The sequence below is a fragment of the Meles meles genome, chromosome 3 (genome assembly GCF_922984935.1).
Source record: "Meles meles chromosome 3, mMelMel3.1 paternal haplotype, whole genome shotgun sequence".
NCBI classification, from domain to species: Eukaryota; Metazoa; Chordata; class Mammalia; order Carnivora; family Mustelidae; genus Meles; species Meles meles.
In genome coordinates this window covers 81,095,248-81,111,502 of record NC_060068.1, presented here as the reverse complement: position 1 = coordinate 81,111,502, position 16,255 = coordinate 81,095,248, and the positions used below count along the sequence as shown (strand labels likewise).

Here is a 16,255-nt window from a genome sequence, read left to right as displayed (position 1 = left end):
CTTTTCTTCCTCATCTATAAGAAGAGATATTTCCCTAAGTTCTTTCATACTGGTTTTGTTTGTTTGTTTTTTCCATTCTACCCACACGTTTCTAGCCCTTATGTTTCTCCTTTTCACTTGGGCAAATAACTTCAAACATGTTTACTCTGTGAGGTGGGACAAACTACCTGCCTCATAGTGTCATGGGACTCCCATGAGACAGTTCCTAAGAAACACAGCCTGAGGGCTTGAAACAAAGTAAGCACTTGATAAATAAGCATCTAACATGTTCTTATATGCTTGTGGAATTCTGCCATATTTTATACTGATGTCAATTTAAGCCCTTCTCTTTTGAGTTCCTCAAGGGTTCTGATATTACTTCTAGGTCTTAAGCATTCAGCATTGTACTTGCTCCAGTAAGAGTTCAAAACTTGATCTGCATTCCTTTTGTCTGCCACGATGATACTTTGGACTTCTCATTGGTGGGGCATGGGATTGGTTTTTTAAAGGGTGGACGGCTGAACTTAACTCTTCTGCTTAGAACCAGGGGTCTCGTTTATGAAATGGCTGATTGGAGCTGGTGGCAGGGGGAAGAAAAGAGCTTACGGACTTTCCTGCCCCACATGACCCATTTCCCTGCTACACACTTACCTTAGTGTTCATTAGATGAGTAATGGAACAAACTAGAAACCAAATTGATTTTCTAGCTATCAGAATTAAAGGTCAGGATTGAAGAAGGAAAAGGAGTTCCTTTTTATGGGAAAGGAATGTTGTCATGAAAATGGACAGCTCGGAGTTGGTTGATGTGATAGTTGAGTGCTGTTGAGAATCTGGGCAGAGGACATGCACTCAAGAAATGGGGAGGCTGTGTTCTCTACAGAAAAACAAAGCTGAATTGTGGAAGCTTATAAACTAGGTTTATGTTGGAATAAACTGCGTGGGCTTGGAAACTGCTCACTTGATGTCTCCATTGATTTGATCTTTTGGATACCCGTTGACCAGGAGGGTTAGCCTCACAAAGGCCAAGAAACATGTGGAAGAGGAATCTCAGAGATGTTGGCATCTATAAAACAGCGTTTGCCTTGCCTGAGAAACTTTAAATCCCTTTAGGAATGGGAAAACACACGTCCTTGTAGATTATTTGTTAAACCTCAGAATTTTAAGGAAGGTCCAACCTGAGCCACTGGGCCAATTCTACAAGCTTTTTAAGGAAAGTTGTTGCAAGTGGACCATCCTCTAATTGATTTGAGGCTGTCTAAATTCTATGACATCATGTCTATGAACTATGATGGCTTTTCTCATTCTATGGAGTAATTTAAACCCATACTGCACTTTATTTTATTGCTAGCAAAGACATACTGTAATATTCTTAAGGCAAATCGTTCTGTGCCTGATGTTTCAATACCCCTGTCTTTCAGTGTCCATTGTTGAATTGGTGAGTTTTTTTCCTAGTTGTTGTCTCAGGTGTTTATTTGATGTTCACTGCCCTTACAAGTAACGTGATGCTCTCCTCTATTTTTAGCTATCGTGGATGATGAGAGGCTCTCCGCAGAGGAGATGGATGAGAGGAGGCGGCAGAACATTGCTTATGAATATCTGTGCCACCTAGAGGAAGCCAAAAGGTAAGATTCCAGCACAGTCTCTTTGTGCACCTTCTCTTAGATGCTCTTTGGGATCCTGTACTATTAGTAACTCCTTTGCTGTCTCGATGGTGGCAGTGTAGTGGGAGAAGGACCACCTGTCTTTTTGTAAATGGTCAGGCAGATTGAGAGAATGTTGCTGCCACAACCAGGGTCAAGGCAGCAGGGAAGCAACTAGTATTTCTTCTTCCTCAGATTCTCCCAGGAAATCTCTGGCCAAAGTGCAGTTTTTTTCAAATTCCTTATGTCACTGGTGTGGATACGGGGGAGGAGTGAAGACTTAAATCACCTTCCTTTTTTTATTTTTTTACTTTTAATTCCAGTATTGTTAATACAGTATTCATTTTAGGTGTGCAGTGTAGCAATTTGGCAATTGTATACATTACTCAGTGCTTGTCACACTCAGTGTACTTTAATCCTTTCCCCCCCCCAGAGCTTCCTCAGATATTTTCCCACCCCAATAATTATAAATGCCCTATAAGACGGTATCATTTTGGACTAAAGTCCATCGGTCACTAGGCTAAAGGGTAGGTTTATGACTACAATCTCCATTTTAACCCATGGGTGTGTGACCACTTAGGATACGTTGTCTCTAAAATTATATTAACTCTTGACGACCTTTTAGATTATAAGTAAATGTTGGTTTCTCTGAGGAGAAAGTGAAGATAAAATAATTTGTACTTAGGCCTATGTGTCAGAGGAATCAGAAGAACTTTGTCATATTCTGGGTGAATGCTGACTGCTACAACACCCATATGCCGTGATTTACATTTTCATTGAGTACTTTGTGCTGTGATCAAACAGCAGTATGGTTCCATGGGCAGATAATATGTTCCAGCTTTCTTAAGTGTACAGAAAATATTTGGGTCATGGTCATTGGTATTAATTATCTCTAATCACTGATAAATAGCTATTTACAGAGCTAGAAGACTAAGCGTTTTTTAATTATTATTATGTTCAGTTAGCCAACATATAGCAGTACATCATTAGTTTTTGATGTAGTGTTCAACGATTCATTAGTTGCAAAGAATGAGGTTTTAAATCACTGTTGTGTAGAAGAACATTCAGTGACACATGAGCTAATTTGGCCTCAAAATTGCTTGAAAGGGGATTTCTCCATGTTGTTTAATATTTTAACAGTCTCTTGTAGAGCTAAGCTCTGAAGACTGCTCTTAAAGGTTATTACGTATGTCTGTGAAGTTGACAGGTTGCAGGTCACTGAAGACTCAGTATCAGTCAGATTATGAAAAACAGGCTTTTAGTCAAGTTGTTGATAACAGAGTTAGATAAGGAGAGTAATTCCTCAACATTCAAAATAAACATTCTTTCAGAGAAAAAGTTGAGGGAGAGTTACGGGAACTTTTCATCTTAAACACACTTTGTGTTCTAAGTTTTTGCCTCTTGTTTTTTCTAAGTGAGAAGCAGTGTCACGCAGAGGAGATGTTGACTGGGAGTCAGGGGACTGGATTTCCTGCTCCTACCATTACCACTCTGGAGCTCTGTGATCTTGGGCAGGTCATCTAATCTGTGGGAACTTCAATTTGGTCTCCTCTCTAATGAGGTGATAAAGATGTTAATGCAGTAAGGAGTTTTCATTGTGTCATAAAATAGAATGCTTAAATTAAAAAAAAACAAAAACATTAGTATTGCCTGCCCTATAACCTGGAGTTTTTCTCCCTCTAAAAATCAACTAAAATAAAAAGGCCTAAGTGTTCTATAAACTAGAGTACCAGTCAGGTATATGGTGATCAGCACAGTTTTCTCCTGAATGTGTCAAAAGTATCAATACAGCTTGAAGTCTTGTCATATTGTTTAATGTCTTCAAAATTTTGTAGTTGAATTTCGTTTTAGAAAAGTCAGCATAGGGGCACCTGGGTGGCTCAGTGGGTTAAGCCTCTGCGTTCGGCTCAAGTCCTGATCTTGGGGTCCTGGGATCAAGCCCTGCATCGGGCTCTCTGCTCAGCAGGGAACCTGCTTCTCTCTCTCTGCCTGCTTGTGATCTCTGTCTGTCAAACAAATAAATAAAATCTTTAAAAAAAAAAAATTCAGCATAATAATTAGTCCAGGTTCTTTGAGGAAAGTTTAAGAATAGGTCCATTGAAAGAAAAGACTAGAAAATATACAACTTTTCCTCTCAGATGGTTTTATAAATTCTTTTTGATGAGAAGAGATCAGATGTAATATGTATTTATGAATCTTCATAAGATCTGAACATGTTTTTGTGACTTCCAGGGAACCTGATTCTTGGTCACAGAGACTATGAAAATTTATGTGGTCATTAAAATATTAGTAGTTGAACTATGATTTCAAAAAGCATAGTGTATAGAATTCTGATGGTCCTGAATTCAAGAAATAAATGAAGGAATGAATTAGTCTCTGTTCAAAAAATTGAGAGGGTTTGGCACATGATTATTTTACAGTGCTCATGCCTTTGGAATTTGTCATGGTGGGTTTATTATAGTGTGTGCATATGCATGTGTTAGTGTGAGTGTGGTTGGCTGCTGCTTTTAATTCAGTTGAACCAACTTTGGTGTATTTTTTTTTTTAATTTCTTTTCAGCGTAACAGAATTCATTGTTTTTGCACCACACCCAGTGCTCCATGCAATACGTGCCCTCCATAATACCCACCACCTGGCTCCCCCAACCTCCCACCCCCCAACTTTGGTGTATTTTAACTAAAAATGTGTAGGTTCTACGTTTGTGCCTCTTTTTCCGTTCTAGAGGTGAGAGCTGGAAGGATATGTTTGTGTGTCCTGTAACTCAGAATTTGTAAACACCCAAAATTGTAACAGTCCATTATATTCTAACTTTGTTTTTATTAATTTCAAAATTCTGTGATAATTATTAGACCATTTAAAAGTTACTCTATTCAGAGAAAATACTAGTACTAATGCAAAAAGGATGATGGGTTACTATGAACAATTACAAGCCAACAAATATGTATAAAATAACCTAGATGAAATGGACAAATTCCTAGAAAGACATAAACTATCAAAACTGACTCTAGGGATGCCTGGGTGGCTCAGAGTGTTAAGCCTCTGCTTTTGGTTCAGGTCATGGTCTCAGGGTCCTGGGATTGAGCCCCACATCAGGCTCTTTGCTCAGCGGGGAGCCTGCTTCCTTCTCTCTCTCTACCTGTCTCTATGCCTACTTGTGATCTCTCTCACTGTGTCAAATAAATAAATAAAATGCAAAAAAAAAAAAAAAAAAACAACCCAAACCTGACTCTAAAAGAAACAGAAAATATGACTAGACTTAAGCAAAAAGATTAAGTTAAATCAAGAAATTGCCCATTTTTCCAAAAAATATTAGAGGAGGGAACACTTCCCAACTCATTCTACTAAGACTAGTATTGTTTTGATACCAGACAAAGGTACTTCAAGATGATAGTAGACCCATATCCCTTATAAATACAAATACAAAAATCCTCAACAAAATAGTAGCAAACCAAGTCCAGTAACATATATAAAACATTACATGCCACTAAGTGGGTTTTAGCCTAGAAATGCAAGTTGAGTTTAACTCAAAAATCAATCATGACAATTCAGTGAAGAAAAAACAGTCTTTTCAACAAATAACCCTGACACCACTGGTAATACTCAAACATAAAAATGAATTTGGATCCCTATCTCATGCATAATCTAATCTAAATATGAGAACTACAACTTTTAAACTTCTGAAAGTAAACAGAAACACATCTTCGGGATCTTGGGTTAAGCAATGGTTTCTGAGACTTGATGCCAAAAGCACAAGCAAAACAGAAAATAGATAAATTACTATCAAAAAATTAAGGCTTATGATTCAAAGGATATCATCAAAAAAGTAAAAAGTCAACCCATGAAGTGGGAGAAGATATTTGCAAATCATATAATTCAACAGAAAAAGTAAAAATCTAATTTTGAAGTGGGCAAAAGTTCTGAACTGACATTTCACCAAGTAAGGTACAAATGTGCAATTAGAATAGGGCAGGGTTCTTAACATCAGCTGTTAGGGAAATGCGAAGTAAAACCATGATGAGGTACTACTTTACACTAGAATAGTTATAGGCAAAACCACTGACAATATCAAGTATTTGCAAGGATGAGGGTAGGTGCTGGTTGGACTGCAAAATGGTACAGCTACTTTTTAAAAATATATTTATTTGAGAGGGAGGAAGAGTGGGAATATGGGCAGTGGGAGAGGGAGAGGGAGACTCTCAAGCAAACTCCCCACCAAGCGTGGAGCCCAATATGGACCTTGATCTCATGACCCTGAGATCATGACCTGAGCCAAAACCAAGAGTCGGACACTCAACCAAATGAGCCACCCAGGTGTCCCAGTGCAACTACTTTTTAAAACATTCTGGCAGCTCGTTAAAAAAATTAAATCTGCAGTTACCATATGACCCAGTAATTGCAATACCAGCTATATACCAATGAAAACTGAAAAGTTATGTGCACACAAATGTACACACAAATGGTCATTGAAGCATTATTCACAAGAGCAAAAAAATGGAAATAATCCACATGTACATCTACTGATGAATAAACAGAATGTGGTATATCCCTACAATGAAATATTCATCTATAAAAATGATATTAACAAATCAAATTCAATAATGTATAAAAAAAAGACTAAATCACAACCAAGGGAGATTATCCCAAGGTGTGCAAGGCTGGTTGAACATTTGAAAATCAGTGTGCTCTATCACATTAATAGGCTAAGTAAGAAAAATTACATGATGATGTCAATATATCAGTGCAGAAAAAGCATTTGACAAAATCCAAAACTTAATCATGATAAAAATTCTTAGTTATTAACAAGGAGTAGACGGGAACACACTCAGTTTGAGAAAGCCTGAATGAAAAACATTGTGCTTAAAGCCAACATCCATACTTAATGTTGAGAAACTCAAAGTTTTCCCATTAAGATCACACAAAAGGCAAAGATGTTCTGTCTCACCACTCCTTTTCAACATTGTACTGGAAGTTCTAGCTAATGAAATAAAATAAGAAAGCCTATACAGATTGGAAAAGAAGATGCAAATGAGGGGCACCTGGGTGGCTCAGCGGGTTAAAGCCTCTGCCTTCAGCTCAGGTCATGATCCCAGGGTCCTGGGATCGAGCCCCGCATCGGTCTCTCTGCTTGGCTGGGAGCCTGCTTCCTCCTCTCTCTCTCTCTCTGCCTGCCACTCTGCCTACTTGTAATCTCTATCTGTCAAATAAATAAATCTTAAAAAAAAAAAAGAAGATGCAAATGATATTTCTTCACAGATGACATGTTTGATGATGTAAAAAACCTGAAAAAAAAAATTTAAAAAGCTGGAACTAATAAGCAATCACAGCAAACTTGGAGGATACAAGATTATATAAAGAAGTTAATCATTTTTCTATATACCGGCTAAGAATAAGTAAAGTTTGAAATTAAAAACATAATTCCATTTACTAGCACTGACTAGCACAAGAAATGACTTAGGTATAAATTTAATAAAATACACACAAAATCTACATGAGGAAAACCATAAAACTCTGATGAAGTAGAAGAAAACTAAATAAATGGAGAGAGATTCCATGTTCGTGGATAGGAAGACAATATTGTTAAGATGTTACTTTTTTGCAACTAGAGTTACAGATTAATGCAATGTCAGTCAAAATCTCAAGTTATTCTAAACTTTACATGGAGAATCAAAAGACCTAGAATAGCTAACATGATATTAAAGAATAAGGATGGAGGACTGACACTTTCAGTCTTCAAATTTAATATAAAGCTCCAATGATGAAGACTGTGGCATTGGTGAAACATTAGACAAATAGATCAGTGAAAGAGAATGGAGAACCCAGAAACAGGCCCCTCTAAATATAAGCAATTGACCTTTGACAAAGGAGCAAACCAATACAATGGAGCAAAGATGATCTTTTCAATAAATGGCACTGGAACAATTGGACGTGCGAAGGATGAATCTAGATCTTAGGCCCCGTACTCTTCACAGAATATACCATTATACCCTTCACAAAAAATACCTCACATGGATCAGACTTGATGTTAAAAGAAAAAGTATAGGGGCGCCTGGGTGGCTCAGTGGTTAAGCCGCTGCCTTCGGCTCAGGTCATGATCTCAGGGTCCTGGGATCTAGCCCCGCATCGGGCTCTCTGCTCAGCAGGGAGCCTGCTTCCTTCCCCTCTCTCTGCCTGCCTCTCTGCCTACTTGTGATCTCTCTCTCTGTCAAATAAATAAAATAAAAATCTTTAAAAAAAAAAAAAAGTATAAAACTTTAAAAAGATGACGAGAAAACTTAGATGAAATCGAGTATGGCAGTGGCTTTTCAAATGTAGCTCCAATGGCATGATCATGAAAGAAAAAATTGGGAAGCTGGATTTTATTAAAATTAAAACTTTCTGCTTTACTAAATGCAATCTCAAGAGAATAAGACAGTCCACAGACTGGTAGTAAATAGTTGCAGAGAACATAGCTGATAAAAGACTGTTACCCAAAATTTGTAAAGAACTCTTAAAACCCAAGAGTAAGAAAAGAAGTAGGTTAAAGAATGGGCTGAAAACCTTAATAGACACATCACTGAAGAAGACATACCGATGACAAATAAGCATAAAAAAAGAGGCTCCACATCATATGCCATCAAGAAAGTACAGAACAAAATAAGAAACCACTGAACATTTCCAGCATGGCCAAAATCTGAAACACTGACAACACCGAATACTGTGAGAATTTGGAGCAACAAGGACTCTCTCATTGCTCATGAAAACGGAAAGTGGTATAGTCATTTTAGAGAGCAGTTTGACAATTTTTTTAAAAAAACTAAACATACTCTTACCATATGATCCAGCTCTCGTGCTCCTATTATTTATCCAACGAAGTCTTAGGTCTACACAAAAAACCTGTACATAGATGTTGATGAAAAAAATTTTTTTTAATTTTATTTATTTGAGAGAGAGAGTGAACAAGCAGGGGGAGGGGCAGAAGGAGAGGGAGAGGCAGACTCCCTGCTGAGCAGGGAGCCTGATGCAGGGCTCCAACCCAGGACTCTAAGATCATGACCTGAGCTGAAGGCAGACGCTTAACCGATGGAGTGACCCAAGTGCCCCTGAAAGATTTCTTTAATAATGATAAAATTTGGATATGACCAAGATGACCTTCAGTAGGTGAGAAAATAAATACACCATGGTATATCAAGACAATGGAAAGAAATGGGCTATCGAGCCATGATAAGACTTCAAGGAACCTCAAATGCATACTGCAAAGTGAAATAAGCCAATGTGAGAAGTCTACATCCTATATGATTCCAGCTATGACATTCTGGAAAAGGCAAAATTATGGAGACAGTAAAAATTATCAGTAGTTGGGAGAGGAGGATGAACAGATGAGGGCACAGAGGATTTTTAGGATAGTAAAAATACTCTGTATGACAGCACAGGGATAAATGTCATTATATATTTGTCCAGACCCACAGAATGTGTGCCACCAACAATGAACCATGATGCAAACAATGCAATTTGGATGATTATGATGGGTCCATGTAGGTTCATCAGTTAGACCAAATATTCCAGTGCGATGCGGGATATTGACTATGGGAGAGACTATGCATGTGTGAGGGTGGGGGGTATATGGGAAATTTCTATACCTTCCTTTCAATTTTGTTGTGAATTTAAAACTGCTATGAAAAGTGGTTGTAGAGAATGAAATATGGGGGTACCTAGGTGGCTCAGTTGGTTAAGTGTCTGCCTTCGGCTCAGGTCATGATCCCAGGGTCCTGGGACTGAGCACCACATTGGGCACCGTGCTCAAAGGGGATCCTGCTTCTCCCTCTCCTCTCTGTTTGTGCTCTCTCTCCCTATCTCTGTTGCTATCTCTGTCTCTCAAATAATTAAATAAAACCTTAAAAAAAAGAATGAAATACTGATACATACTTCAATGCAGATGGACAGTGAAAATATACTGAGTGAAAGAAGCCAGGCCCAAAAGACCACTTACTGTATAATTCTGTGTATATGAAGTATCCAGAAAAGGAAGATCCTTGGAGACAGATGGTAGATCACTGGTTGCCTAGGCCTGGGGAGGATAGAGAGATTGGGGAGTGACTGGTAATTGGTATGAAGTTTGTTACTGCAAGGACAAAAATGTTATCAAATTGATTATGGTGATGGTTGCATAATTCTGAGTGTACTAAAAACCACCCAAGTATATACTTTAAAGGGGTCAAGGGATGGTATAAATACTATATCTTGTTAAAACTGTTACTAAAGTTCCTTTGACCAGACTAGCTTGGAGAAGTTCTTAGTAAAGCTGTTAAATTAGAAGAAATGGCATTTAGCAGACAAAATAGGCATAGAAGGTATGCCTAACATACATGGATTGTCCAAAAAGTGTTCATGTTATAGTTTTTTTGAGCATCCACCGTGCATAAACAGGTACAATAGGGTCACTTTGGGGGAATAGAGATAAAGCAGCTAATAATGTGTTCAAGAAAGCTTACTATTTGTTAAAGCTTTTACTCATGAGCTTAAAATTCTTTCCTTCTCTTACATTTGCTTCGTTAATCTCTCTGCATGTGTGTGCATGAGTATCTCCCTGTATCCAGCCCATCATTCTCTTAAATATCTTTTTTTAAATATCTCTTAAATATCTCTTTTCCTTACCACAAGCCTCCTGAAGCCTTCTAACTTCTCTTGCTGGATTACTGCAGTGGTCTCTGACTGGTTTCCCCACTCCTCTGTCTTCTTTAATCCTTAATCTGTATCATAGTCAGATGATTTTCTACAAAACTCTGATCTGTTGTGGCCAACCCCACTGAGAACCGCCCAGTGGTTATTTATTTATTAATTATTCTCTTGGAACAAATACTAAACCTTTTATAAGGCCTCATAAGCTCTGCCTAGCCCTGTCCTTGCACCCTGGACTCCAGGTTCATATTGTGCCCTGTTAACTAATTGTTTTATATTCTACCCACATTGACCCCTTTTCCATGTTCCTTCCTGTGCAGGACCTTTACATGTACTATTCCCTGTTCCTGCTTATCTAATCAGTTACTATGGTCTTTAGATCTCAGCTCACTTTTCCAGGGAGTCCTCCTTTGACAGATCCATCTAGGTCAAAAAACTCTTATTCTGAGGGACCATAACATCATATCTGTCACATGCTTGAATGAAATACTTAATGCCCAGTATTGGATTATTATCACTTGTTTACTAATTAGGTTTAGTTGTACTTTGTTTTCTGTATGTTTTCCTTTTCCTGGAGATAAGAAGTAGAATGTGAATTAGATTGATGGTAGATGAGATTCTAGATGGTTTGGCTAGACTTTCAGCCTAAAGTGAAATTTAATCTTAGTCTCACTGATAAATTGTATATTGCATTTACGTGGTTCCTGCCATCTATGTGACCCAATGGGTTATGAAGCTGGGAATCCTAGACAATTGAATGATACCACAGTGAACTAGAAGTTACCTGGAGAAGGACATAGAGCATTTTTCAGTGAATGAAGGAATGACTAAATGAAGGGAGAGGAAGGTCACCTGTATATTAAGGTGACTTATGACTGAAATTATTGCTACCGGTTGATAACATTATGACTTCTGGACATATGGACTTGTTAATTAAGTCTCAATGCTAATATGACAGAATTATGAAAGGAGTATTTTTAGGACCAAAAAAGCTAACTGCTTTATAAAGTGGCTCTTGACTCAGTGTTTCTCACAGGATAAAGGGTTTACACAGCATCATGAAGAACCAGTCACTGGGAGGCAGAGGCTACCTGGCATATGTACTAGCTACCCATGACTATGTAACAAATTACTCTAAACTTAGCAACTTAAAACAATGAACATTTATCTCACAAATTTTTGAGAGTCCAGAATCTGGTCATCATTGAGCTCGGTCCTCTGGCATTCAGTCTCTCATAAAGCCATAGTCGTCACAAGGCTCAAGCAGGGCAGATCTGCTTCCAAGCTCAGTCTTGGTGTTGGCAGGATTCAGTTCCTGATGGACGTTTGGACTGAGGATCCCAGTTCCTTGCTGCTATTAGCCACAGGCCTCCCTCAGTTCCTTGACAGATGGGCCTCTCTGTGGGGGTAGCTCACAATATGGCAGCTGGTTTCCTTCAGTGAGCAAGCAAGAAGGTGAGTAAGATGGAAGCCAGAGCCCTTTTGGAATCTATTCTTGGAAGTGGAGTCCCATAATTTGCCGTATTCTATTGATTAGAATCAAGTTACTAAATCCAGCATGTGTTCAAGGGGAGAAAAGTACAGAAGGGCATGAATTCTGGGAGGCAAGAATCCTTAGGGGCCACCTTCCAAGCAGCCTTCTGTAGGGTATATGCATATTCTTTTGCTGTTGACCCCAGAAAATGTACTAAGCAGGGAAAATACTCTTTGTTACTATCAGAAACCAAATCAGGAATTGGATGTTGTCTTGGTCTACATGATTATGGTACTAAAGTTATTTATTCCTTGATATTTTTGAATTGGGAACTATTTTGGACTAAGCTTTTCATTCTTCATGCCATTTTAAGTAATATCAAGTAGATTTTTACATTTTTTCAGGTGGACCCGAAAAGCTCTTTTGATAGTTTCTTTGCTGTGGGTATTTTGCTGAAACGGGACTGTTTAGACAAGTCTGCTACTCATACAGACTTTGTTTTTGTCTTGTTTTTTAAAGATTTTATTTACTTGACAGAGACACAGTGAGAGAGGGAACACAAGCAGAGGGAGTGGGAGGGGGAGCAGGGAGCAGCCAAGCAGGGAGCCCGACTCGGGGCTTGATCCCAGGACTCTGGGATCATGACCAGAACTGAAGCAGACACTTAATGACTGAGCCACCCAGGTGCTCCTCAAACAGACTTTGAAAGTTTCTCTCTGATGTCAGAAATCCCACCATTTAAATTAAAGGAGTTAATTTTCCAAAAAAAGAATTAAATTTGAATAATGAAAATGAATCTATTTTAAGAACTTTGTCTCTTTGGTTTTTTAGGACAACTGTGCAAAAAAATCTAAGATGGAGAGTTGTCTTTAGGAAGACTCTGGGTTGAGGAGGGAAATCAAATTGGAGCCATTATGAAGGTTAGGGAATGGGAGAGGGTATTTTGGCAAGAAAAGGACAGGGAATTTGCAAATTACACTTGAGCAAATAGTTATGAATGGGGCTGCTGTTTGTTTCCCAGGGAAGTTCCTGAAATATTATATTTCTTTTTTAAGGAAAGAGAAAATGCTGCAAATCCTCTGGTGTGCTTACTTTTTCTCTCCCACCCCTGAAAATAAACAAAGCAAAAAATCCTTCCCTTGGTGATGGACTTGTTTAGAAATATTATCTTCAAAGAACTCTTTATGTGAGCCAAGCTGTTCTTTGTATTAGTGAGTCTGGGACAGTTTCATATGTGTCCTGGAAGTGAAACAAAACACGGGTGTGATTCCTTTTGTGTCCATGCTTACAACTCAGCAAACCAAAAAGACACCTCATTGATTAGATCGGGTCTCAAGCTCTGGCCTTACCTAGTAGGGAGGTAGAGAATTAGATTTGAAAGGAGAAACACCTCTATGTTGAAGCAAGTGAGAGCCGTGAGTATGGGTTTACAAACACTGAATATTTGTGACTACTTCAAGAAAATGAATCTTTTAACTGGGAAATGCTTTAGAGATTCTATTAGATTTGCTTGGACCTCACTGTTTGTTTTTTTTCCCCCCCGAAGGATGCTGACTATGGCTATACTCATTAGTGACACTGAGAGAAACTGGGAATTTGGAAGAAAATAGCTTTCTTGGTCATCGACCCATTAAGTGATATGTAGTGGCTCTATAAAAAAGGTTAAGGAAATACTAGGGAATTCTTAATAGCGTTTTCAAAATTTAAATAACTTTTCTATTTCCATGGCATTTCCCCCTTCCTCCTTGTTCTCTCACTGGCCCTGATGTCACCTTGGCTGTCCAGGAGAACAAGATGAAGTGTGGGGTTGCTCCACGCAGTGGCTGGTAGGCTGGTGGGACAGGGGTACTGCTGAGTTGGGAGCAGGGGTTCTTCTCAGGGTCTGGCTCCTGCGTGAGGGGAGGAGGGCTGCTTCTGAGGAGTAGACTGTTTGGACATGCTTTCCAATTCACTTGCTTTGGGAGCTACAGGCCACAGAGATCCAGGCCCTTTTTGACAGCCCATGGGTTGTACCCCCGAGGTACATATCAACAATAGGGAGATAGAGTCACCTCTGAGGAGAACAAGTCTTCAGAGTTAGCCATCAGGGAACAACCTCAGATAAGACTTGGTCTTAACGGGGTGTATCATGGCGCAAAAGGAGACAGGGTACCAGGCAGCCCAGCCTGCCAGGGTGTGATGCTTGCGGCCTGGCCCTTGGGGCACTGTTGGTGCTGAGGTCGAGCTGGGTGGTAATCGGGAAGTATGTCATGGAACTGGAGGAGAAGGGTCAGATACTAAGGATGTAAAGGGAGAAGCTGCAGGGTTTGGCTAGGACTAGATGTGAGGGACAGAGGACTCTGGGAAGTCAGCTGCTTTGGGATAAATCCAAGGTTCACCTCCCTGACTCAGCCACACATACGGTATGGTCTCTGTCGGGCGAGCCTGGGGTTGGAACACAGAGCTGAGAGACTTCTTCAGTTGCATTTATTTTGTGTCCCAGCCTTGGGTATATATTGGGAAGATGCCAGTCAGGTGAGATCTGACAGATCAGAGCTTAACTTTTCAGAGTGCTGGTATTTTTTAAATATAAATCATCAATACTAATCATCTCCAGCCAAAGAGATGTTGAGCAACTGATATTTGATCCCAAAGTTTATATTTGTTTCTCAGGCTCTTTGAAGTTGGAGAGCTGGGACAGGCTAGGAATTTTCCATGGTCTGAAACATACTTGACTGTAAAGGTTATCAGGTTGAGTACCATCCACTCACCAAGCAGAGTGTCCAAAGCACTCAACTTACAAAGGGTTATCCCCATTTTATAGATGGAGGAAACAAGTCCTGGAAAGACTTAAGGAATTTTTCCAAGGTCACAGCAACTAGGCGATGTAAACAGTATCCCGACCCAGGTCTGTCTGATTTCAAAGACTGTGCTTAAAAACTAACACACTGTCTTTCTTATTTCCTTATTTTTCAGTGTTTTTTGATCATGTCTTTATCATAAGATAAGAACTCTTTGATTTTGGTGGTCTTGGTTTTTAGGTTCTATATAGACTAGCTTTGTTCTAGGTCTTGATGAGCTTTTACTACCCGAGCTTTAAGAGAATTGACACAGTATGACCATCCATTGTGGAGTTGTTGTGGTTTTTTTTCAAGGTTCTTTCCCTTTCTCTCTCTCTCTCCCTCTCTCTCTCTCACTCTTTTAAACTTTTTTTGTTACTTGCTTGCTTGTTTGTTTCTGTTTTGTTTTAACTAGTACTTCGACTAGTAGTTCTGGGAAGATTTTAGCTCATAGTCTCCCCCCCCTTCTCATCTCTTGTCTGTCTGTGTTCTAGTAGACTTCTCGAAGTTTTAGTAGGAATTTATACCTTTCAGTGATGTAGACTTTCTTCTTCTCTCACCCAAGCTAGTTCTAGAGCATCTTTGTTCTTGGTTAGGTCTGGATTCTACATTCATTTCATCAGGTTTTTGTTTTGTTTTGTTTTTGGTTCTGCCACTACTAAACCTGGCTTGAAAGAATGCTTTGCGTTTTTGTTGAAACATCAAAAGGTACAAATAGCAAACACCGCTGAGGTCTCTTCCTTCCTGTAGGCACCTCCCCACCAGATGCCGCCTCGTGCTGTGACGCTTATAATTCTTAAAACAGTGTCTTTATTCAAGGCTTTAGGGGAACTCTCAGGAGGACTGGTGGGGGAAAACAGTTGTAGAAGTTTGCTGGAGAATGATTTTTTTCATATCTTCCATTTGTAGAATGTAGAATGGTGTTCTGTTGCTTTTTTTTTGGTCTGAAGACTTGTTACCCTCTAGTAGAGTACAAATCTCCAGTATGTATATGGGGACAGGGAGTCTCAGAGAAGTTCAACTCACTAATCCATGGTGGAGCTCCTGGCAGATGTGGGATCAGGATAAAGTCTCCTGGCTGTTTGGCACCTGTTCTTTGGTCCCATGAGTCCAACTCACGTGGATTAGAAAAAGTATTGGTAGAAAGCTCAATGGTGAAAATAAACAAAAATAAAAATATTAAACTTGGGCTGTTTGGTAAGTTCAGTTGAAGTTTTCTTTTAGTTATATATTGAATTCATAGTCTTAGGAAGTCTGAGGAAGCAGTCCATTTGCCCACTTTTTTCATTTTTCTTACGTTTTGCTGAGAAGTTTGAGGGCATTTAGGTGCTAGCACAGGAATTGAAGAATTCAGTTCAGGTCATTGCTGTACTTGCTTTGCTTGTCATTTAGTCTTGCTTTGCTTATATGGTCATTGATTTTTCTTCCTTTCAAATAATTTGCAGTACAGTAGTTCCTGCCTCAAAGACTTCACAGGGCATAAGTTGAGGCAGCCACATCACCTGAGTGACTTTGGAAAGTGATGCTCAAATTCCGTGTCTCCTGCATCAGAATCGCAGGGGTGCTTGTGCAAATACAGGCTTCTGAGGTTTACTTCACACCCTACAAATCCGTCTCTAAGAAGTGGAGCTCTGAGGTCTGTATTTTAACAAATGGCTCAGGTAGATGTTTACACACACTGAAGTTGG

At 39.2% G+C, this 16,255-nt stretch overlaps 1 protein-coding gene across 1 annotated transcript in view; it reads left to right on the top strand.

Moving 5' to 3' along the window:
* The window catches only part of IQGAP2 (IQ motif containing GTPase activating protein 2), a 281,580-nt gene that overhangs the window by 43,252 nt on the left and 222,073 nt on the right, over window positions 1–16,255 (top strand). The window contains exon 2 of the mRNA XM_045999265.1: window positions 1,502–1,601. Coding sequence (XP_045855221.1) covers window positions 1,502–1,601 — 100 coding nt within the window. The remainder of the gene's footprint in view (window positions 1–1,501; window positions 1,602–16,255) is intronic.